Raw genomic sequence first — 25,537 nt, forward strand, 5'->3', positions numbered from 1 at the left:
TAAAAGCCATATCTAGTAGTCATATCTCCTTTTTATAATATATATAATATGCATTTTTTTTAGTATAAAACTGAAATACCCTGATGTACAAACTGCCAATGATGTTGCCATTCCAGAGGATTTCTCAGACTTTTCTCTTGCAAAAACAATTAGCAAAATTGAAGGGCAACTGGAGGAAGAAGGCTTACCTGATTATATAGATGATGATATTTTTTGTGGTGCTAGTAAAGACATCGGAACAGGTAGGTTTCCTTTTGTTTATTTTTGTCCTTATATCACAATTGCTTAGAAAAGGGTATTTGGGAACTATTTTCCTTGCATTTAAAAAACATATTGTGATGTCTTGCATTTATTTCAAAATCATCTAGTGGGACATGGTGGTGGAAGGAATGAGTGGGATTATAGATGAAATAAAATTGGTTATGAGTGAATAATTGTTGAAATGAATGATGGGTAAGTAGAGTGTCATTGAACTAGTCTCTCTACTTTTGTATGTTTGATATTTTCCATTATAAAAAGTAAAAATGAAAAAGACTACATAGTATTGCTTTCATTGACCACTGTTCAATTAAGGTTAAAATGCCCCATAGCTTGTCATTGAAACATTAAAATAATTTTAAAAACCATGTTTCTTTGAAGTCCTTTTATTTAATGTTACTGTATTCTATTTATTGAATGTTAAATCAACACATGCAAAAGGATAAATGAATTATTGATGTAACATCAGGTAAAATAATCAAATGAGTTTTCTAATGAATATTATTTTTTTCTTATAAACTCATTCTCTATGTACCACTAGAAAAATACTAAGTTTCGATCATGTGAAAACATTACATTAGTTACCAGGAATGCCTCTAAAATTGTTGAATTTTAGACATATTATGGAGTGTTGGACTCAGGGCCCAGGTCACTATCTTGACAGGCAAAGCATCATCCTGGTTCCTCTTCCATGTGGGACACATGGGGGCCAAGGAATCATGGGGCTCCAGGCCTAAAGCAAACTCTCATTGGGACCTCTGTCCCCTCCCAGCAGGCCTTCCCTACTCCCTGGACATGTAATCAGAATAGAAATAAATGGTGGTTGGCGCATTCTCACGTTGAATCAATGGCCTTCTGGGTAAGAGCCTTGTAGTGGAGCTAGGCAGGTGGAGATGTCTGGAATTGCTCCCTGCTACCCACCCCCAGCAGGGAGAGAAATAAAAAACGATATCCTACCCTGGGAAGAAGAGCAACTTCTTTGCTGTTGTAAGCAAAAAATAAGACAATTGAGTGCATATGAATATAGTTAATGCTAAACTATAATTAATTATGAGTTCAGGCAAGCCGTGTAGCTCCTCTGAAATAGCAGTTTCTTCTTTTGAAAATTTAGCACTTGGAATTAGCTGATCATAAACTTTATCTTTAAAATTCTCTGATTCTGTGAAAATCATAACAATTTATGTGTAATGATTATTGTGTTGCTTGCTAGTTAGTCATAAATGAGGAGCAATTCATCTGCATTTATTACGTTTACTGACCTATCCAAGCTTTCTGGGGATAGTTGTCAGGAGGGAAGGTACATGAAGCAGGAAGTTGCCGTTATGTCTCTGTTAAGATGCCTTCAAAGACACAGTGGTCAGATGTTTGCTGTTCCTCCGCACACAGTTACCGAGGGCCCTATTACAGTGTTCCTTCTCCTAGATACAGGAAACCTGCACAGACAGACTACCTTAGATTGCTGCTTTTTTCTTATTGCTGAATCACCTCTCTGCTACTTTGCCTCTCTGTCTTCCCTTTTCAGAGTCCTTGGCTTAGGTGTCCCCCTTTAAGGGGAGCTTTCTCTTATTCCATATGATTGCCTAGAATGGCTGGATTACTTGGGGTAGGAAAAGATCAAAGAGCAGTTTAGTGGCACAGACTGCTTTGTAAGCCTAAAGTTGGCGTGGGATGGGGAGGGGAGGTTAGTGCTGTGGACCTCCAGAGAGACCAGAGCACTCAGCTCCTTGATGATACTACTGAGGTTAGAGTTGGGGAGAGAAAGAGTTGGGAAAAAGTCATGTTCTGCCATTCTTTCTTCCTTCTTTCCCCCTAGAGACCAACTACTGCAAACTTGACACTTTTAAATTTATCATTTTCCTTCTATCCCTTGCTAACCTGGGGTTACATGAGAGGCTAGAAGGAGAGTTGAGGCTAGAGATCTGGGTGGGGTTAGAGCCAACCATGGTTCATCAGCTCCGTGGTAACACTGGGGACGCTTCGTAAGAAGAGTTTTGGAACAGAAAGTTATATATGGAGACGTTCTGTACTCTGCCAGATATATCCTACTGACTTCTCAGAGACAGTTCAGAGTGTTTACTCAAAATAAGCTCCGTGAGGGCAAGGCTTGTCTTATAATATCCGTACTGTGCCTGGAACATTGTAGAGACTTAATGTTTATTTTTTGACTGAATGATTGAATGAATTATGAGTGAGTTCTAAGTTCAGTTTTCACTTTATTTACTTTTATAGGCCTATAAACCTCAAAGATTTACTGCTGATATTATTGAATAAAAAACTTTTGCTAGCAATGAAATACCCAAGGCGGATCTTCATGAGGGTTTGTGGGAGAAACCTCCTGCAGTAAGGTGTTAGTGTGTGTCTTTGCTCCTAAGACACACACACTGTATTTTAACTTTTGTGAAATCGGGCTGCGTATTACAGTCAGTGGCATTTTGTAATCACAATGGCTGGGATTGAAGCTGAGTTTTGCTATAGAGGGTTTGTATTTGTTTCTGCCAAACACTTGCGGACAGTACCGACCTGAGACCACTTTAATTCTGTTTGAGGTGTTTTGGACCACCATGGTGAGTAGGAATTCAGTCTGCAAACGTGTGTGAGGACTGGCTTGTGGTTCAGAGTCTCAGGAGAGGTTTTTGGGTTTTTTCCCTTTTTCTCACTTGGTTCCAGTGTGGGTGTGAACACTTCCTTTCTCCTAGGCGGATTTGTTTTTCATTTACCTTTACATTCGGGGGAGCTAGTGTCTTTGGTGTTCCTAAACAGGGATCTCCTGTTGGAATCCCCATCTTGAGCATTTATTTTTTTCCCTCATAAAATAATGGTCTGTCTTATAATTGATGGTATCTTAGATTCAGCAAAAGATAATAAATATAATTATTTATATACACAGAGGCACAGATCAGATTTTTAAAGGCCAAACTCCGTGTCATGCAGGAGGAATTGGATAATGTTGTGTGTGAATGCAATAAAAAGGTAAGTTTTTAAAACCTCTCAAAATAAATGCTCTAATATTCAAAGACATTTTAGGAGCAATTTCAGTTATATTTTAAAAATAGCTTCATTGAAATATAATTCAGAGTTAAATTTTGAATTCAAAAATTGTATGTAAATACTGAACTTTGTTCTGTGGATGGTGAAGTTTCACAGAGCCTAAAGAATTTTAAATACTTGTTAGCAATTAGAATTCTCTATATTAGGCTTACAAGTGTAAGCTATTAAGTAAGACATCTGGCTTCCATTTTTGAAGATGAAAATAGAATATAATTTGTTTTTCTTCATGAAATGGGTATAAATATCTCATCAAAGATCATATGAAGCTCCTCTTGTTTTCTGCTTTGTGTTTTGATACCAAATCTTGTGCATTTTTTCACATAATCTATAATTTCATAACTACAGGAGGATGAAATTCAGGATTTAAAGTCTCAAGTAAAAAACTTTGAAGAAGATTGTGTGAGACAGCAGCGAACAATTAATTTGCAACAGTCTCAAACAGAAAAATATAAAACTCTTTTCGAAGAAGCAAACAAAAAATGTGTTGGATTACAGCAACAGCTGTCTTCAGTAGAAAGGGTAATAATTTTGCTATTTTTCCTAACTTAATGCCAAAGATGCTCTGAAACATTCAAGTTGCATGTTTGTATAGACGCCACTTTTGGTTGTTCAGTTATTTTGTTACTATTTACTAAAAATTCTTCCCCCATGTCTAGGAGAGTATTTTTGACAGCTTTATTGAGATGTAGTTCACATACATCTCACCATTTTAAAGTGTACAATTCAGTGACTTTTACTATATTCACATAGTTGTGCAACTATCACCACTATCAATTTTAGAACATTTTCATCACCCCAAAGAGAAACCCCATACCATTTAGCCACACAATACCCCAACCCTCTTCCCCCAGTCCCCTCCAGCCCTAGGCAATTCTAATCAATTTTCTGTCCTGATATATTTGCCTGTTCTGGGCATTCCATATACATAGAATCATATAGTATGTGGTATTTGGTGACTGAGATCTTTTGTTTAACATAATGTTTTCAAGGTTCATCTGCATTGTAACACATATCAGTACTTCATTCCTTTTTATAGAGTAATATTCCTTTTTAAGGGGTAAATGGATATAACACATTTTATTTGTTTATCAGTTGATGGATGTTTGAATCGTTTCCACTTTTTGGCTATTTTGAATAATGCTGCTATGAACATTCATGTGCAAGTTTTTGTGTGGACATATGTTTTCATTTCTCTTGGGTATATATCTAGGAGTTAAATTGCTGGATCATATGATAACCCTATGTTTAACCTTTTGCAGAACTGCTGACTATTTTCCAAACCACCTGCACCATTTTCACATTTCCACACTCCAATTTCTCCACATCCTCACCAACTCATGTGAGATTATTTTTATCTTTTTTTTTTTCCTGGGGAAGATTCGCCCTGAGCTAACATCTGTGTCAATCTTCCTCTTTTTTGTATGTGGGTCGCCCCCACAGCATGGCCGCCAATGACTGGTGTAGGTCCACACTCGGGAACCAAACCTGGGCCGCCAAAGTGGAGTGCACCAAACTTAACTGCTAGGCCACAGGGCCGGCCCCCAGATTATCTTTTTGATTATAGCCATCCTAATGGTGTGAAGTAGTTATCTCATTGTGGTTTTGATTTGCATTTCCCTGATAACTAATGATGTTGAAGATCTTTTCATATGCTTATTGGCCATTTGTATATCTTCTTTGGAGAAATGTCTGCTGAGATCCTGTGCCCGTTTTTATTTATTTGTTTGTTTGTTTGTTTGGTTTTTGGTGAGGAAGATTGGCCCTGAGCTAACATCTGTTGCTAATCTTCCTCTTTTTGCTTGAGGAAGATTGCTGCTGAGCTGACATCTGTGCCAGTCTTCCTCTATTTTGTATGTGGGACACTGCCACAGCATGGCTTGATGAGCCATGTGTAGGTCTGCTCCTGGGATCTGAACCAGCAAACCCTGGGCCGCCAAAGTGGATCATGTGAACTTAACTACTACATCACTGGGCCAGCCCCTTGCCCATTTTTTTAAATTGGAATTTTTAAATTATTGAGTAGTAGGAGTTCCTTATATGTTCTAGATACAAGTCCCTTATCAGATATATGATTTGCAAATATTTCTCCATGAAACCACTCATTGGGTTATCTTTCCATTTTCTTTATAGTGTCCTTCAAAGCACAAACGTTTTCAATTTTAAAGTCCAATTTATCTAATTTTTCTTTAGTTGCCTGTGCTTTTGGTATGATATCTAAGGGGAGGATATATTTCAGATAAGCTATCCTATTTAAAAATTTTTATATTAATGTACCATTGTGTTAATAAAAATGAAACATACTGTACAGTATTACTTTGCAAGACAGCCATAAAAATTACGTAATATAGCATGTATTGGGATTTAAGTAGTAAGAAAACATGCCATCTTCATTACTATGTCATATTTCTTTAGTGTGCTCATATAAAAGAGCCTATTTTTAAACATTTTGGTCTTGTATAAATAGCATTATCTTTGGTAATAAAATTTTTAGCATTAGATTTATTGAGATATAATTTATATACTGTAAATCATCCTTTTTAGTATATATTTCTTTGAGTTTTGACAAATGCATAGTCACTTAACCATACCCATAATTAAGATATAGAACAGTTCCATCATCCCAAAATGTCCCTTGTGAATTTAGTCAAGTCCTCCCCTGCTCCCAGTCCCAGGCAGCCACTGATCTGTGTTTGGTTCTTATATTTTGGCCTTTTCCCTAGCGTAGAGCATGTGAGATTCACCCATGTTGTCATTGGTTTCTTTTTATTGCTGAGGAGTGTGACATTGAATGGATGTCTGATTGGCAGTCACTCACCATATGTGGGTAGTCCAAATTGTGACATGCTGTAAGTGTAAAATAAACATCGGATTTTGAAGACTAAATACAAAAAAGAATAAAGAATGTAAAATCTTATAAATATTTTGTATATTGATTACATGTTGAAATGATAATATTTTGGATTTGAGATAAGTGAAATACAGTATTAAAATTAATTTCACCTCTTCTTAAAGTGACTACTAGAAAATTTAAAATTACGTCTGTGGTTTGTATTATATTTCTATTGATCTAAGACATAGACAAATGGTCTGAAAAAAAAGTGTTGTATCTGGAAACAACTGTTTTAGTTTATCATGACACTTTACCATTTGTCATCGTGCAAGCAAGCTCTGGCACATCACTGCTCTAATCTCACATAATCTTGAAACCTTGCCAAGTCTTTAATTCTTTTCTTGTTCTTGACCCTCATACCCAGTCCTGTGCATTCTTTCTTCCAATTGTTTTTCATTCGTCTCTTTTTTTCAATTTCCATTGCCACTATTTGGTTCAAGCTATTATTATGTTATTTCTGAATTCTCCTCACTGATTATTTTATATCCTTTTTCTTTTCCTTATCCATTGTATCCTGTACTCTGACAATAGATTAATATTCTCAAAGGACTACATGATTACAACTCTACCTATGTATAGGCAGAAAGGGAACTAACATTTTTTGAGTGCTATGTGCCAGGCAAACACATTTTACAGCAAGGGAAAAACTGAATCTGAGAGTTTAAGCAAATTGCCCAAGGTCATACAGGAGTGGCAGAGCAGGATTCAAACCGTGTTTGTCAGATGGACTCCAGAGTCTGTTCTTTCTACAAATCATGTAGGCTCTTTCTCTACTCCCCTCCCGCCTCCCCCAATTAAATGGACTTAAACACACAGCTGTTCCAAAATCTCATTGCTGTATAGAGTTGAATATCTGAAACTTTGGGTTCACAATGAATGAACTAAGCAATTATGATGCATTGGCTATCTGAAGCTTTTTATGTTAACTTTCATTGGCTCTGAACTTCCAACTTGAATCCCTGTCTACCTACCAGCCAGAGAGGTGTAACAACTCTTACGGGTTAGGTGGAACTCAAGATTGAATCTTTCTTTGCTAATTCCATTCATTTTCTCTATCTCTAGAAACAAATCTCAATGTACAGTTTGCAGAAATGCAAAACAAAGCTTGGGTTTGATGAAGCTGCTTCTATAAACTTGCAAAAGCCAACTATTTAAAAAATGATTATGTGTATTAACTTATTTTAGCTGCTAATACTAACAGATGGAGTCATTTCTAAAATATAAAAACAGAAAGCATTTTATTTCAGCATTGGATTTTGTTTTTCTTTTGATGATCTCTATGTAAAAATAAACTTAATATTGAGGAATAACTTAATAAAATATACTTGCTTTAATTGTAGAATTCATTGAGTTTTGACAGATTAATACATCCTTATAACCACCGTCACAATCAAGATAAAGAAAATTTCTATCACCCCCCTGCAGATTTCTTTTGTGTCCCTTCCCTGTAAATCCCATCTCTAAGCATGGCCCCAGGCAATCACTGATCTGCACTCTTTTACTACAGATTAGTTTTTCTTGTTCTAAAATTTCAGATAGATGGAATCATAAATACGTACTTTTTTGGGTCTGGCTTCTTTCGTTCAGCGTAATGTTTTTGAGATTCATCAATGTTATTGTGTGTTTTATTCCCTTGTATTGCTGATTAGTATTTATTTATGGATTTACCACATTTTGTTTATCTCTTCACCAGTTGATGGGCATTTGGGTTGTTTCCAGCATTGGGCTATTAGAAATAAAGCCACTATGAATTTTCATGTACAAATGTTTTGTGTAGACACATGTTTTTGTGTAAAAGGATCCAATATCATTCATGATGTTGGATAAATACCTAGGAGTAGAATTTCTGGGATTTATGGAAAGTGTATCTTTAGCTTTTTAAGAAACTGTCAAACTGTGTTCCACAGTGTACCATTTCTCATTCTGACTAGCAATATGTGAGAGTTCCAGTTAGTCTGTGTCCTCCCCCAAACTTGGTATTGTCAGTCTTTTAATTTTAGCTGTTCTAGAAGGGCAGAAGTATTGGTCATTTGTATATCTTCTTTTGTGATGTGTCTGTTCAAACCTTTTGCCCATTTAAAAAATATTGGGTTATAGTAAGAGTTCTTTATGTTTCCTTGTCTAATTCCTTTGCTAGAAGAATTTGTACTGTGAATAGTTTCTCCCAGTCTGACTTGGTTTTTTTATTTTCCTAACGGTGTCTTTCAAAAGGCAGTAGTTTTAAATTTTGATGAATGCCAATGTATTTTTTTGTGGTTTGTGCTTTTTTTTATCCTATTTGAGAAATCTTTGCCTATCCCAAGGTCATGAGGATTTTCTCCTATGTTTTCTTATAGAAATTGTATGGTTTTAGTCTTTATGTATATATGTATTGTATATAAATAGATCTATAATCTATTTCAAGTTAATTTTGTGTATGGTATGAGGTTAAGGGTCAAGCTTCATTTTTTTCATACAGATAATCAACAGCATTTATTGAAAATACTCGGCTTTCTCCACTTAATTAGTATAGCACCTGTGTAGAAAATGAATTGACTATATGTGCAGGTCTATTTCTGGAGTCGCCTGTTACATTGATCTGTATGTTTGATATACTTCATTGGTAAAACTTTGTGGGCTGGAGTTTTCTTTTTGGAAGGATTTTAATTACCAATTCCATTTATTTAGTGCACATAAGTCTATTTTGATTTTCTGTTACTTTTTGAGTCAGTTCTGGTAATTTGTGTTTTTGAAGTAATTTTTCCAATTCATCTAAGTAGTCAAATTTAGTGGCTTAAATTTGTCCATAATATTCCTTTATCATATTTATAATGCCTGTATGATATGTAATAATGACTGCATTTCATTTTTGATATTAATAATTTGTGTCTTCTCTGGTTTATTCTTAATCAGTCTAGCTAGAAATGTATCAATTTCATTGAGCATTTGGCTTCAATGATTTTTCTCTACTGTTTGTTAGTTTTCTATTTCATTGATTTGTACCCTTATCTTTAGCATTGCCCTCATTCTTAATAGGGTTTAATTTACTCTTATTTTTCAGAATTCTTAAGGTAAAATCTTAGATAATTGATTTTCCATTTCTCTTCTTTTCTAACATAAACATTTGAAGTTACAAATTTTCCTCTTAAGTGCTGCTTTATCTGCATCCACAAATTTTGATACTGTCTTGATATTTTCATTAGGTTCAAAGCAATTTCTAATTTCCTTCCTGTTTTTCCTTGATCATTGATTATTTAGAAGTGTATTGTTTAATTTCTAAATAATTGGGGATTTTTCATTTCTTTCTGTTAATTGATTTCTAATTTAATTCTGTGGTGTAAGAACTTACTCTGTATGATTTTATTCTTTTAAAATTTGTTTCAACTAGTTTTATGGACCAGTATTTGGCCTCTCTTGGTGAATACTTCATGTGCACTTGAAAAGAATATGTATTATGCTGTGTTGAGTGGAGTCTTCGATAAATACCAATTAGGCTAAATTTGTTGGTAGTGTTGTTCAAGTGTTCTATATCCTTATTGATTTTCTGCTTGTTCTATCAATTATTGAGATAGGAGTGCTGGTGCTGAATTCTCTGGATAGAATTGTGGATTTGTCTATTTCTCCTTTCAGTTATATCTGTTTGGACTTCCTGTATTTTCAGTCTCTGTTTTGGATGCCTGCACATTTAGGATTATAATAGTGTTTTGATTAGTGCCCCCTTTATAATTATGAAATACTGTTCTTTAAATTTCTGTTAATATTCTTTGTTCCAAAGTCCACTTTGTCTGATATTAGTGTAATTCCAGCTTTATTATGCTTAATGTTTGCACAGTATATCTTTTTTCATCTTTTACTTTTAATCTGTCTTTATACTGAAAGTGGGTTTGTTACAGACAGCATGGAATTGGGTTTTGCTTCCCTATCCACTCTGACAGTCTCTGTCTCTTGTTGGAATGCTCAGACCATTTACATTAATGCACTTTTTCATGTTTGGATTTAAATCTATGATCCTACTATTTGTTTTCTATTTTTCCCAACTGTTCTTTGTCACCTTTCTCCTCTTTTGAATTGGATACTTTTTAGTATTGCATTTTTTTCTCCACTATTAGCTATATCTCTGTCTTATATTTTTAGTTTTAGATTTAAGGTTTACAATATACGTATTTAACATATCACAGTCTACCTTTAAATCATGTTATACTATTTCACATATAAGACTGTCACCACAATATATGCCATTTCTGCCTCCTTTCTTTTATGCTTTTGTTGTCATACATTTACTTTTAAATGTTATCATCCCACAATATTTTTTCTTTAAATAGTCAGTTATATTTTGAAGAGATTAAGATATGGAAACGTCTTTTATATTTACTATTTCTCGTATTCTTCATTCTTTAGATCTGTTTTTCCATACTTCTGCTTGAAATAACTACGCTATCAATTTTTGTGGTGTCAGTTTGCAAGTTCACTAATTCTCTGTTTTTGTTTCTCTGAAAAAGACTGTATTTTTCCATACTTAAAAAAACCTTTTTATTTTGAAATGATCATAGATTCACAGGAAGTTTCAAAAATAGTACATAGAGGTCCTTTGTACAATTCACTGTTTCCCTCAATGGTAATGTCTAACATAATTAGTATGATATCAAAACCAGCAAACTGATATTGGTACAATCCACAGCCATTATTCAGATTCCATCAGTTTTGTCTGCACTCATGTGTGTTCTGGGGCCCTTTAATTTTTGAATGGTATTTTCCACTAGGTATAATTGTGAGTTGACCATTTTTGTTTTCTTTTAGTAGTTTAAAAATGTCATCCTATTGTCTTCTGGGTTGTGTAGTTTCTGACAAAATGTCCACAGTAATTCCTTTCTTTCTATCTCTGCCCTTAAGACATTTTCTGTCATTGGTTTTTAGCAATTTCATAATGATGCGCTTTCTCAGTTTTGTGTGGGGAGAGTGTTTATTCTGCTTGAAGTTGTTGAGCTTTTTGAATTTGTGGGTTTTAGTTTTCATCAAATTTGGAAAATTTTGGCTATTATTTCTTCAGATATTTTTCCTATATTCCAACACCCTTTCCTAAGACTCCAATTATACTTCTGTTAAACCACCTGATATTATTGCACTGATAATATCAGTAATATTAGGTCACTGAGGAGCTGGTTTTAGCTGTTTTTCTTTATATTCTTCATTTGAATAGATTCTATTGCTGTGTCTTCAGTAGTTCACTGATCTGTTTTTTGTAGTGTCTAATATGCTCTTATTCCTAACCAGTGAAATCTTCATTTTGATATATTATTCATCTATAGAAATTCCATTTGATTTTCTTTTGTATGTTCAGTTTATCTTCTCATATTAATGTTTTGCTTTAAATACTTGTATATAATTAAAATAGCTGTTTTGACAGCCTTGTTGGCTACATCCATTGTATTTCTCATTTGTGGGTTTGTTTCTATTGACTGATTTTTCTCCTGGATATCAGTTACATTTTCCTGATACTTGGCTTAGTCAGTGATTTTATACTAGATGCTAGACATTGTGACTATTATATTGTTGAGTGCCTGTATTTAGGGTGCTTTGTGAACATGGCATTGGGTTTTTTTTTTTTAACTTTTTATTAAGATTATGATAGTTTACAACCATGTGAAATTTCAGTTGTACATTATTGTTAGTCATGTTGTAGGTGAACCACTTCACCCTTTGTGCCCTCCCCGCAACCCCCCTTTCCCCTGGTAACCACCAATCAATTCTCTTTGTCTCCATGTTTAACTTCCACCTATGAGTGGAGTCATACAGAGTTCGTCTTTCTCTGTCTGGCTTATTTCACTTAACATAATACCTTCAAGGTCCAAGATGGCGTTGGGTTTTGACAAGTAGTTATTTGCCAGTTTAATTCCTTTGAGGCCTATTTTTAAGTTTTGCTAGGGTGTGTCTAGAGTAGCCTCTAGTAATAGTTCAGCTCTACCACTAAGGCTTCCCCTAAAGAGACTTTCCAGGGTCTCCACCAAATGCCCCAGAGATGACTGAGGCTGTCCTTTCAGACTGGTTAGAGCTCAAATGTCTTCCTGCCCTGTGTGAGCTATGGGAATTGTTCTATTTACAACTCCTTGATTGTTCTCTGCCTGGCCTTGTTGAGTTGCCCGGTATGCAGGTGTGGCCTAGTCCTCAGTAGAATCAAGGGATTTCCCATGTAGATTCCTGAAGCTCCCTCCTAAGGTAGCTCCTCCTTACTTGAACCCACCACACAAATTCCAGCTGCCTCAGTCTCCTCCAACTCTGATCTCTGCCTCCTTAATTCAACAGACCTCTGGACTCTGTATTTTCTCCTACCTATGCCTGCAGTGTAGATATGGCCTCCAGGCAGAATGCTGGGATGCTTGTAGGACTACCTCATTTGTTTTCTTTCTCTCAGGGATCATAATCCTACTATTTCCCAGTATTAATACAGGTTTTAACATATTTTGACCATTTTTTTCTAGTTGTTTACAATGCATTTTACGTTAGATCCTTAGTCTTTCATCATGGGTGGAAGACTTAATCTCTGTTTTGTTTGGGGTTTTGGTCAAATTAAAGCCAGTAGGTGCACTCTGCAAGTTTCTCTGATCATGGATCATGTCACTCTTATCATTAGTAACTTTAAAAAATATATGTCTGCTGTCATTATCTTGCTTCAGCTAAAATTGAGCTCTGTGTCATTTCCTAAAGGTGCTTTGTTCTTTTCTGCTTTCATAGTGAAACTCTGAAAAAGCATTTTCTCAACTTCTTCAAGTCATTTCCTTATTTTGCAAAGAAAACTTTTTTCATTTTTGCCTATATGTATCCTGCAAAGCTATGATGTTATTGGTACTTTATCTTTGTTTAATATTGTATAGTTTACAAATTGCTATCATATACATATAATAGTTGGATACTCTCATATATGCTTTTTTTATATAGGCCTACCACTTCTCCCATGTTCTTTATTCCCTTCTTCCTCAGTTTAGGTTCCATGGTACACAACTTAATTATCCATTGCATATATTCTTAATTTCCTGCCAGTCTAGTATGTGGGCAAAACTCAACCCTAGTTAAACCTAATTTACCCCCTACTGCATGCCTACTCATGAGCAGTAAATTATGGCTGGACAAAAATACACAGGCAAGCGGATTGGTCCTACTTTAAATTTATTTACAAATATCAAGTGTAATGATGCCATTTTCCTCTCCCACTTTCTGAGAAGCCAGTTCCCTCTCCCACTTTCAGAGGTGATTATTAAACGGTGATCTTTCTTCCTCAGTTTTCCATTACCTCTTCCAACCTTCTCATTCTCAGTGCATGACTTTGCTCCCTATTTTACTAAGAAAACAGAATCAAAAGATAACTCTTCCTGATCCTATTACTAAATCTGTCAACTTCTCTGCCTCTATAACCATCTATTCTTTTTTCTCCTTCATTATGATGGATTACTATCTCTTCGGTCTAAAGCTGATCACTGTGCACTGGATTCCATGCCCTTTCTCCTATTCAAGGGCTTTGCTCCTACAATTTTCCTGTCTTTCTTTCTCTTGCAAAAATCAAATTTACTCTATCTATTGGATTATTCACATTAGCATACAAACATGCCATGGACTCTCCAATATGTATTTTTACAAACCTCCGTAGGTCTCACATCTACCTCCAGCCCTATATCATTGCTCCCCTTTACAGTGAAGCTTCTTAAAATAGTTGTCTATACTCAGTGTCTCTATTCCTCATTTGCCATTCTCTCCTAAAGCTCCTCCAGTTAGGCTTCCATCTCTACTCTGCTTCTGAAACCATTCTTAACAAGGTCACCAGTAATTCACATTGCCAGTTCTAGTCAGTTATTATTCCTCATAGTGATTTATATCTTAGCAATATTTGACATGGTTGATTACTCCATCCTTGAAACACTATTAATTTGGCTTATAGAGCACCACACTGATGATTTTATTCCTCATTTTCCTGACCTTTACGTGTTGGAGTGTCCAAGGCTCAGTCCTTGGCTCTTTTCTCTTTTCTGTCTACATCCAATTCTGAGATGCCTTCATTCATTTCCATGGCTTTATATACCATCGATATATCGATCACTTCCACATTTCTATTTCTTGCTCTTACATCCTTGAGCTCGACTCTCACATCTTGCTGCCCACTTGATATCTCTACTTGGTATGTTAAACTTCATATGTCCTAAAGGGAACTCTTGCTTCCCTGTCCTCTGCAAACCTACTTCTCCCTTCCTCCCTCTCAGTAAAAGACATCAGGTTGTTCAGGCCAAAATCCAAAAATCATCTTGATCCTTCTCTTTCCCACACCTACATCCAATCCATCAAGTCCTGCCTATTCTGTCTTCAAAATATATAGAAGTGACCCATTGTCAAAAACTCATTACTCAAGTCTAAGCTACTATCTTTCACTTATACTATTCCAGTGACCTTCTAGATTGGTATTCCTACTCTCAGTACCACAGTATACCACAGTAGCTAGAATAATCCTTAAAAAAACTTAGGTCATGACAGACATACACACCCCCTACTAAAAACCCTCCAAAGGCTTCCCATGTCATTCAGAATAAAATCCAAACTCCTGAGCAGGGTTTACAAGGTCTGCCTAAGCTCGCCCTGCCTGTTTCTCCTGTCTCAAGACCTGACACTGTGGCTGTGTCACTCAGCTGAAGCCACACTGACCACCTAGGTGATCTTTGAATATACTAAGTGGATTCTTGCCTCAGAGTCTTTGTCTTCATTGTTCCTCCAGTCTGTAATTCATTCCTTCAGATCTTTACATGGATCATTCCCTCATTTGGAAGCCTTCCCATAGCCACTTTATCTTAAATAATTATGCTCCTCCGCCATTGCTCTGTCACCTTACCCTTTATTTTTCTTCATAGCCCTTATCACTACCCGGTATTACATATGAGTGAATATGTATGTATGCATGTGTTTATCATCTATCTCTTCCTCTAGAAAGCTTTATGAGGGGAGGAACTTTGGTTAATTATCGTGTGCCCATGATGTAGAATAGTACCTGGCATAATAGTAAGTGCTTGATAAAAGTGTTGAATAAGTAAAACCTATTAAGTATAGATATTATTACTCTCAATTTCAAATGTGGAAACTGAGTCTACCAAAGCTGGCAGGTTTTCTGACTCCAAGTTTATTGCTTTTTGTACCTTGGCCACTTGTTTCTAGAACCTTATCTGATCATTTATTTGTCCTCATCTGATTATTCCTCATCTGAATTACTATAGCAATTTGTGTTACTCTTAAAGCATATACTACATTTTATCTTGTGCCCTGGCTACTGATACATACCTCTTTCTCTTCTTGCCCCTCCCCAGTATCTTATGAATGCTTTAAAAAATTATTAGAGAATGGCACATTATTTCTTGTTGGATCTCATAGTATTTTACTTTTAAATTTAGACTTGATTTTCTCTAAGCTATCCAGCTTTTTCTTTTAAAAACTAATGTAAAATTTAGGGCTTGATATTTTTCATAAAACTTTAGCAACATGTAAACTGCTTAATTTTTTTGGTAACAATAGATTTTCTTTATTATTTTCAGGATGCAAGCTCTTTCATAACAGTATTGGTATCTTGTCTTCACTTTGTAAAAAGTACTTGAGTATGCTTGAAGACAGAACTGTTTTCAAGTTTTTGTTAAGGGTTTCCCTTTCTTTAATGGATTTACTCATATAGGAAAACTTTATTTCCTACTTTACTACTCTTCTGACTATTCTTTTTCACTTCTCCCAAGAAGCAGAGACAGTATTGATTCAATGGTAAGGGGAGATCATGTGGTGAAGGATGTTTTTCATTTTTCTGTGAAGTAGGTTACAAAGTCATCAGTCGGAAAGAGAAGAGCAAAGATTCATTTCCATATTCTTATGTGAGGAAGCTGAAATGAGGCAGCAAGAATTGTGGACTTTGCAGCTAATGAGAATCTCTGCTTTCTCATGTGAACAGTGAGACAAATCAGGCTTGCTCTTAGTGTAGCTGCTACCCACAAAGCTGCGCAGAAGGCTGGTGATAGCAGATGGCATCTGTACACAGTTTGATTTGTTTAGAAACCTACATAAAGAGCAGCATGTGTTATGTTTTGTTTTGTTTTCCCCTTAATTGCTCAGAGCCAGGGAGATCAGTTTCAAATAAAATGTAGTGATAGAGCCAGGAGAAAAAATTATAAAAGAAGAAAACAGACAACTGTATTTTTAACTGCATCATTTCAATTCCATGGTAATTATTGAGTGTCTGCTTTGTATAAGGCTTTGGACTAGGCATTGTATGGGGATGCAAGGAAGAGTGAGTTAAGAATTACAAAATAAATTTAGTTCAATAAACATGTCATTAGTGCCTCTTATATGCCACTAAAGTGCTGGGAATATAGACATTAAGACAGTTCCTACCCTCAGGAGCTTACACTATAGTGGGGAAATGAAGTGAATGGATAGTTTCAGCTCCACACAGCAGGTACTATGATTATATGTAGATCAGGGTGCTGTAGAAGCTCTGAAGAAAGGATACCTAATCCAACTTGGGAGAACAGGGAGGCGATAGTGAGAGACGGCTTCTGTGAGGAGGGAAAACCTAGTGTACCGCCCTGGCTGAGTCTTAAAGGATGAGTAGGTGCTAGCCAGGTAACAATGAAGAGTAGGGAGGGATCAGGGCAGAAAGAAGAAAATGAGCAAGGGTTCAGAGGAAAGAAACATCATGGCTGTTTGGGAGAGAGCCAAACATGGCTGTTGACAGAGCCAAGGGTATCACCTGTGCTGGAGATGAGATTATGGCGCAGTTTGGAGCTTATCCTGTATGTTCGCGTTTCTCCACGTGTGGTGTGAAGACTGTGTACGACAGCACCTCTCAGAATATTTGCAGAAATGCAGGTCTAGACCCACCCTAAGAGGTGGAAAATAATCCATAGGATCTGTTGTTTTTACTCAGAACTTGGATTTTCCTCTAAGTCTAATGTGGAATGCTCTGTATTTAACAAATATTTTTTTATATGGTATACTTTGTCAGGTTTACACGAACACAGTATTTATGAGAGAGTGTGTGTCTTACATTGGTGTTTTGGGAGGTTCCCAAAGGAAGAACTATAATTATAAAGAGTTGTGTATAAAATAAATATAGAGGACATGTATAGTGTACTTGGGGTCAATAAAAAGAGGCAGAAAATTCCAAATAAAAAGTAATCTGAAAGCCTATTTCGTGACTACATCTTTAAGGACATGTTTTCCTAATACCAAGTCAGGGTAAGAATTCCCTAAGACTGTCACTCAGTGCTCGGTCTCTGGCTGTGTGTGTGTGTGTCTGTGTGTGTGTAAAATTTGGGAGAAAGCAAGGAATATGGAAATGGAAAATGTTGCAAAATAATAAAGAGAATTTATGATATATTTATAAATGTTCCATATTATTCTCTTTTACTCTACAGGAATTAGAAAATAAAAGACGACTACAAAAACAGGCTGCCACTAGTCAAAGTGCCACAGAAGTCCGTTTGAATAGAGCTCTAGAAGAAGCAGAAAAATATAAATTAGAGTTAAGTAAATTAAGGCAAAATAACAAGGTATGGAAAAATTGAGTAGTTTTGGTACTGATAACCTTTGGTAACTTCTTTTATGTGAGAGTCAAAAACAGTAGTTTTTAAATTATAATTCTTGATGTCATGGTGAACATTTCTCTTTTCAGAGGAAATGCATTCATTATCAATATGTACATTTTCAGTAAGTTAGGACTATATTGCTTGGGCTATTGCCATAATTGAGTGAAAACACAACTCTTTGGAGGATTCATTCATCTTTTTCATCCAACAAATCTTTATTGTGTGCCCATATTATATGCCACACACTTTTCTAATCTCTGGGGATAAGTGGTGGCAAAAAGTCTCTTTTGTATCCCAAGTCTGTGATATCCTTGTCAGAGCCTCAATTTTCTAATATACAGTAGCCCCCCCTTATCCGCAGGGGAGATACGTTTTAATGCCCTTAGTGGATGCCTGAAACTCTGGATAGTACCAAACCCTCTATATGCTATGTTCTCTTCACTTAAAGGAAGCACTTTATGGCTTCTCTTTGGCATATCCAAATTGCCAGCATCACTACTCTTGCACTTTGGGGCCATTATTAAGTAAAATAAGGGTTACTTGACCACAGGCACTGTGATACTGCAACAGCAGATCTGATAACCAAGATGGCTACTATGGGACTAACAGGTGGGTAGTGTATACAGCATCCATCCACTGTACAAAGGGATGATTCATGTCCCAGGTGGGACAGCGCAGGACAGCATGAGATTTCATCATACTACTTAGAATGGCATGCAGTTTAAAACTTATGAATTGTTTATTTCTGGAATTTTGAATTTAATATTTTTGGACCACAGTTGACTGTGGATAACTGAAACCATGGAAAGCGAAACCGTAGATGATCAGGAACTACTGTATAATGTAAGGAGCTATTTTACAGGGCAGTGGTTCTCAAACTAGATCATGTATCAGAATCACCTGGAGGGCTTGTTAGAGATTCCTGAATTGCTCAGCCCTACCCCCAGATTCTGATTCTGTAGGTCTGGGGTGAGGCCTGAGAATGTGGAGTTTTAACAAGTTCCCAGGTGATGCGGATGCTACTCGTTCTGAGACATTTTGATAACCACTATTACAGAGTTATTGTAAGGACTGCCATTGTATCCCCACTATCTAGCCAATGACTGGCATAGAATTAGCACTCAGTTCCTGAAATATCTGTTGAATAAATGAAGGATCAAATATCGATGTGTGTGAAAGCCTTTTGTACACGCTATAAATGTTGACTATTCATTGTTGATTTTGTGTCAGCCTGAAAGTACTGTTCCATTGGAATCTCTCCTTTAGGACAATATTTAATAATTTAACAATGGGTTGGATGATGAAATTAAGAGCCATTGCAATTACATACACAGATGATACATTCTGGATTAAATTAGTAACAATTAATAGGACATAGAACTAAATTGGTCTTAAGTCCTCCAACATGTTTAACAGAGGCAAATATGTTACAGTGACTACAGAGTTTTAAGATATCTTCTGTGAGATAGTTTATGCTCTATGATCAGACTTTCATGTTCGAGAGCCATCAATGAGGGCATGATGACTGGGATTTATTAATAGAAGTTATTAAATGAACAAGTAGGAGGTCATCCTTACAAACTTGCCAATAGTTAGCAGGTTATTAGAGTATTATTTCCAATTTGGTGCATTCTAAAAGGATTTTGAAGAAAATAAAATGGAATAACCATGTATATGTCAGGGTTTGATAATTGTGGTTATAGATTTTTATCTCTATTTTAGCACACACATTAGAGAAATAGAAAGAGAAACTTGTTTCCATGACAACAGATGACTCTCCTAATTCTAGCCAGCCATTTTGCAAATTCAAGTAATGAGGACTTGGTGTGTGAACAGCTCAGTTTAAAACCAACACCACTATAAAAACAATGTAGATGTAGTCAAGACAACTTCCGACCCCAGGTCTGCATTATGGGTAATCGATTTAGACACAGTGGGATAACATTTTGTGTATATATCACTTACTATTTACTATCGAGTAGGTATTTTGAGAAAAGAGTTTTTAAATGCAACTTCTTTCAGATTTCTGAAAAACAATGTGTATGTGTCTTAAGTTTTTGATTTGTCAATTATTTGCCTTATTTCTGACTTTTGTCTTTGAGGGATGTTTTCAGGATATGCAATAGGTTTTTCCTTGGAGTCTAATCTATATATGTTTATCTTTTGTGAGCAGGTATATTTTTTTCCATTTTAATTCTTTGTACCTTGCTTCTCATTCTGATTAGACATATAGTTATGTAGGCAATTAAAATTATTCAGGTCTATATGTTTGAGAAATAGTAAGGTTTCCATAAAATAGAACAAGATTGCCTCACAGTCATCAGAAAGTTAAAGATTTATTTAAAAAATAATGATAAACTTATTCTCCACAGAGGTTAGGAAACAAGTAATCTGGCTTTAGAGTAAGAACTTTTGAAGTGAAATGTCAGTCAACTTAAACCGGATGCTGCATGAATGAGTGCAGGAACCTTGACTGTCTCTGTCACTTCTTTGCCTCAGTGCCTGGAACATAGTAATTGCTTCTGAAACACACTGAAGAAAGGAATGATGAAAGACAACTATGTGATAGTTTGACTGGAATTCTACTTAAAAACAGGGCATTTGATTAGATGGTTGCTTGAAGTCCATTTAAAATATGTCACCAGGTCCATGTTACTTCATTTAGGAACAGATAATTTTTAATTCTTCATTAATTCATTTAGAAATATTTATAAGGGTCTGCTAGGTACCTGCCAGATCTTTACTAGAGGCTGGATATACAAAGGTGATAAAAAAATAAATGGAGTGCTTATAGCCATGCATCTTGTAGTGGAGAAGTTGGATGTTATTTAGACAATTCATCAAACAAAACTAAGGTGCAACTGTGATACATGCCATGAAGGGGGGTACACAGTGCTTTAAGCAGGTAACCAGGTCAGTGAATGCTTTTTGAAAAATGTAATTCTAAGCTGAGATCTGAATAATATGTAGGAGTCATGTGCCAGGGGAGACATTATGGATAGAAGGAATAATATGTAAAAAATGGCTCTCTGACAGGAAAGAAGAAAGGTAATGAAAGCCAGGATGAATGTGAAGGGAGTGTTGCAAAGTGAGATTTCAAACATAGGCAGAGGCCAAACGAGCTTGGTCCTTTAGGCCACGTTATATATTTTGGATTTTATCCAAAGAGCAGTGCAAAGCCACTACATGATTATTTTGAAAAAGGTAAAGGGAGACTATGCCATGATCAGATATGCACCTGGAAAGTATTTCTCTGTTTGTAGTGTAGAGAATCGATTGGAAGTAGGCCAGAATGGATGCAGATAGACTGGTTAAGAGTAGTAGTGTAAGTGAGAGACGATGATGTAGCTTGGACTAAACTAATACTGGTAGAGATGGAGAGAAACTAAGTATCAAAAATACATCTAGGAGAGAAAATTGCTAGGATGTGGTGATGGACTGGATGTGGGATTGTGGGAAAGGGAAGCTTAAGGATGTTTTGACTTGTGGTTTTCAGAACTAGATATGTAGTGCCATTCACTGAAATAAGAAACACTGGTATAGGTTTGGGGAAGATGATTGAGTTGTTTTAGAACATGTTAAGTTTGAAGATATTCTGGGAAATACAAGGGGAGATGTCAAGATTTAGGGGAGAAGTCTGCACAGAGATAGTAGCAGAAGCCATTAGTGTTCCCTAGGAAGACATGATAGAGAGGAAGAAAGAAGAACGGCCTAGGGCTGAGCCTTGAAGAATTCAGTATTTCAAAAGAAGCAGTCAACAATGTTGAATACTACTGAGAGGTCAAGTTCTATGAGAACTGAAAAAATCTGCTGGATTTAACACAAGTGATCTTAGTTAGAAATGTCTTAGTAGAGTATGATAGGAAAGAAGCTAAATTCAAGGGAGATGAAGAATGAATGCAGGTGAGGAAATGGAGACAGTGGATGTATGTAATTCTTTCAAGAAGCTTAGCTAAAGGGTAGAGCTAGAGGGACATAAAAGAGTTGAGTGAATTTTTTAATTGAATTTACATACAATAAAATGCACAGATTTTCCATTATAATTCATTGAGTTTGGGCTCTTGTACATCTGTGTAATAAGCACTTCAATCAACATATAAAATATTTTCATCACCTCTACATCCTTCTCTCAGAGATACCACTGTTCTGATATTTCTGTTCTTGAATGTCATGTAAATGGAATTGCATAGAAAGAGTACATTCTACTGCCTTCTTTCACTAGGCATAGTGTTGAAATTCATCCATGTTGTGTTTTTTTAATCCTTGATCAATCTTGTTAATGAGTTATCAATTAATCCTTTTAAAGGACCAACTTTTGGTTTTATTTTCTGTATTGTCTGTTTTCTATTTTCACTGAATTCTCCTTATTGTATCCTTTTGTCTACTTGCTTTAGTTTTTAATTTGCTCTTCCATCATCTTAAATTGAAGGCTTACATCATTGATTTTCATCCTTTCTTCTTTTCTAACACAGCATTCAAAGCTAAAATTGTCCTCAAAGTTATACTTGAGCTGTGTCCCACAATTTTCTCATTTGCCTGTCTTTAGGTATATATATTTCTATTTTTATTTTTTCACATTTTTGGGATATAATTGACATACAATAAACCTGCACATATTTAAAGTGTAAAATTTGATGAGTTTTGACTGTGTATACCGTGAAACAATCACCACAATAAAGATAATGAATATATCCATCACCCCCAGAAGTTTCCTTGTGCTCCTTTATATTTTATGCTCTTCTCCTAACCCCCATCTCCAGGCAACTCATTTGCAATTTCTAGAATTTTATATTCTTTTTAAAAATGTGTTTTTACTCAGTACAGTAATTTTGAGATTCATCCACATTGTTGTATATGACAATAGGTCACTTTTAATAACTTTATACATGATATAAATACCAACCTATACCACCTTTTGATGGACATTAGGGTTGTTTCCAGTTTGGGGCTATTACACATAAAGCTACCATCAACATTCACATGCAACTCTTTGTGTGGACATATGTTTTCATTTCTCTTGGGTAAATACCTAGGAGTCAAATGTCTGGGTTGTATTATAGATGTATCTTCAACTGTCAAACTGTTTTCCAAAATGATTGTACCAAGCTACACTCTCACCAGCAGTATACGAAAGCTTCAGCTGTTCTGTGTCCTCACCAGCACTTGATATAGTCAGTCTTTTATATTTTAATTGTTCTAATGGGCACCTAATTGTATCTCATTGTGGTTTTCATTTGCATTTCCCTAATGACTAATGATGTTGAGCATTTTCATGTATTTACCATCTTGGTATCTTTTTTCTCCAGTTTTATTGAGATATAACTGACATACAGCACTGTATAAGTTTAAGGTGTCCAGCATAGTGATTTGACTTACATATATTGTGAAATGATTATCACGATAAGTTTAGTTAATATCCATCATCTCATATAAATAACAAAGAAAAAAAAGGAAAAGGAAAAAAGTTTTTCTTCTTGGTGATTAGAACTCTTAGGATCTACTCTCTGCACAATTTTAAAATATACCATGCAGCAGTGTTAACTACAGTCATCATGTTGTACATAACATACCCAGGATTTTTTTATAGCTGGAAATTGTTTGTACCTTTTGACCACCTTCATCCAGTCCCCCTTCCTGCCACCCCCCACTCCTGGTAACCATAAATCTGGATCTCTTTTTCTATGAGTTTGGCTTTTTTTTTTTTAGATTCCATATATAAGTGATATGCATATTGCATATAAACATATAAGCAATCCATGTTGTTGCAAATGGCAGGATTTCTTCCTTTTTTATGGCTGAATAATCCATTGCATGTATATGCCACAACTTCTTCATGCATTCATCTATTGGTGAACACTTACCTAACTTATCCCTATTTCATCTTTTTCATATTATTGTGATTTTTTAAATCCAGATTTCCAATTGTTTGTTGCTAGAATAGAGAAATACAATTTACTTTTGTATATTGAACTTGTATCTTGAAATTTTGCTGAAGTTACTTGTTCTAGAATATTTAGGATTCTACACAGACCAAGGGTAGGCAGGCTTTTTCTGTAAAGGGCCAACTAATAACTGTTTCAGGTTTTGTGGGCTCCATATGGTCCCTGTGCATATTCTTGGCTGGTTTTCTTTTCTAAGAAATTTGTTTAACCCTTTCAAGATTAAAAAAAAGATCATTCTTAGTTCACATGGAAAGATTTTAAACTTCAAATTCAGTTTCTTTGACCAATACAGAAGTATTCTATACAGGCATACTGTGCTTCGCAGATACTGCATTTTTTACAAATTGAAGGTTTGTGGCAACCTTGTGTCAAGCAGGTCTATTGGTGCCATTTTTCCAACAGCATTTGCATTTCTTAGCAATATTTTAAAATTAAGATATGACATTGTTTTTTTAGACATAATGCTATTGCACATTTAATAGACCACAGTATAGTGCAAACATAACTTTTATATGCACTGGGAAACAAAAAAATTTGTGTGATATTTGCTTTATAGTGATATTTGCTTTATTGTGGTGGTCTGGAACTGAACCTGTGTATCTCTGGGGTATGCCTGTATAGAGGCTCTCTGTATTTTATTGTGTGATTTGGGTGTGTCTTTCAAGGAATCTGTCCATTTTACCTATGTTGTCAAATTTATTGGCATGTAGTGTTTTTATGTTATTCCCTTATTGTCCTTTGAATAAGACATAGAATAGAGTAGAACCTATGGTGATGTTCCTCCCACATTTTTGTGGGATTTTTCCTTACCTCGTTCTTGATATTGGTGATTTGTGTCTTCTTTTCCTGATCAGTCTTACACTAGAGCCTTACTAAATCTGGTTTTGTTGATTTTCCTGTAATATTTTTTATTTTCTTTTTATATTGATTTCTGCTCTTTATTATTTCCCTCTCTCTCTTTACTTTGGGTTCAATTTGTTCTCTTTTTCTCATTTTTAAAAATGGAAGCAGAGACTGTTGATTTGAAACCTTTCTTCTTTATAATATAAGCATTTAACATTGTTAAAATTTCCTCTATGTATTCCTTTAGCTACATCTCACCAAGTTTGATGATTTGTCATGTTTTCATTTTCATTCCATTCAGAATACTTTCTAATTTTCCTTTTGATTTTTTTTTTAACTCATGAGTTATTTAGAAGCTTGTCATTTCATTTACAAATATTTGGGGATTTTTCCAGATACCTTTCTTACCAATTTCTAATTTAATTCCATCATGGACAGATAATGTATTTGGTCTTATCTGAATCATTGTGAATTTATACAGACTTGTTTTATGGCCCAGAATACAGTTTAAATTGGTAAATATTCCATGTCCCCTTGAAAAGAATGTATAGTTTGCATTTATTGGGTGCAGTATTCTATAAATGTCAGTTATGTCACGTTGCTTGATAGTGTTGTTCAAGTCTTCTGTATCTTTACATATTTTCTGTCTCCTTGTTCTCTCAATGACTAAAAGAGGGGTACTGATCTCTGAATAGAAGTGTGGATTTGTCTACTTCCCCTTTCAGTTTTGTCAATTTTTGCATCATGTACTTTGGAGCTCTGTTATTAGGTATATTAAATATTTAAGATTGTTATATCCTCTTGAAGAATTTAACCCTTTATTATTGTGACATAACTATATTCTGGTAATAGTCTTTGTTCTGATATGTACTTTGTTAGATTTTAAGTAACTTTAGCTTTCTTTTAACTAGCTAGCATTAGCTTACCTTTTTCCATCCTTTTTCTTGTAACTCCTTTATATCTTCTGTAGGCGGCACATA

The 25,537-nt window shown here is 35.4% G+C and overlaps 1 protein-coding gene across 3 annotated transcripts in view; it reads left to right on the plus strand.

Annotated features, from left to right (window-relative positions):
* The window catches only part of TEX9 (testis expressed 9), a 51,119-nt gene that overhangs the window by 18,763 nt on the left and 6,819 nt on the right, over positions 1 to 25,537 (plus strand). For all 3 annotated transcript variants that reach the window (XM_046655415.1, XM_046655417.1, XM_046655416.1), the window contains 4 exons: positions 64 to 242; positions 3,146 to 3,228; positions 3,652 to 3,825; positions 17,602 to 17,736. In XM_046655415.1, the coding sequence (XP_046511371.1) occupies positions 64 to 242; positions 3,146 to 3,228; positions 3,652 to 3,825; positions 17,602 to 17,736 (571 nt within the window). The remainder of the gene's footprint in view (positions 1 to 63; positions 243 to 3,145; positions 3,229 to 3,651; positions 3,826 to 17,601; positions 17,737 to 25,537) is intronic.

Source organism: Equus quagga, chromosome 2 (genome assembly GCF_021613505.1).
Source record: "Equus quagga isolate Etosha38 chromosome 2, UCLA_HA_Equagga_1.0, whole genome shotgun sequence".
Taxonomy (NCBI): Eukaryota; Metazoa; Chordata; class Mammalia; order Perissodactyla; family Equidae; genus Equus; species Equus quagga.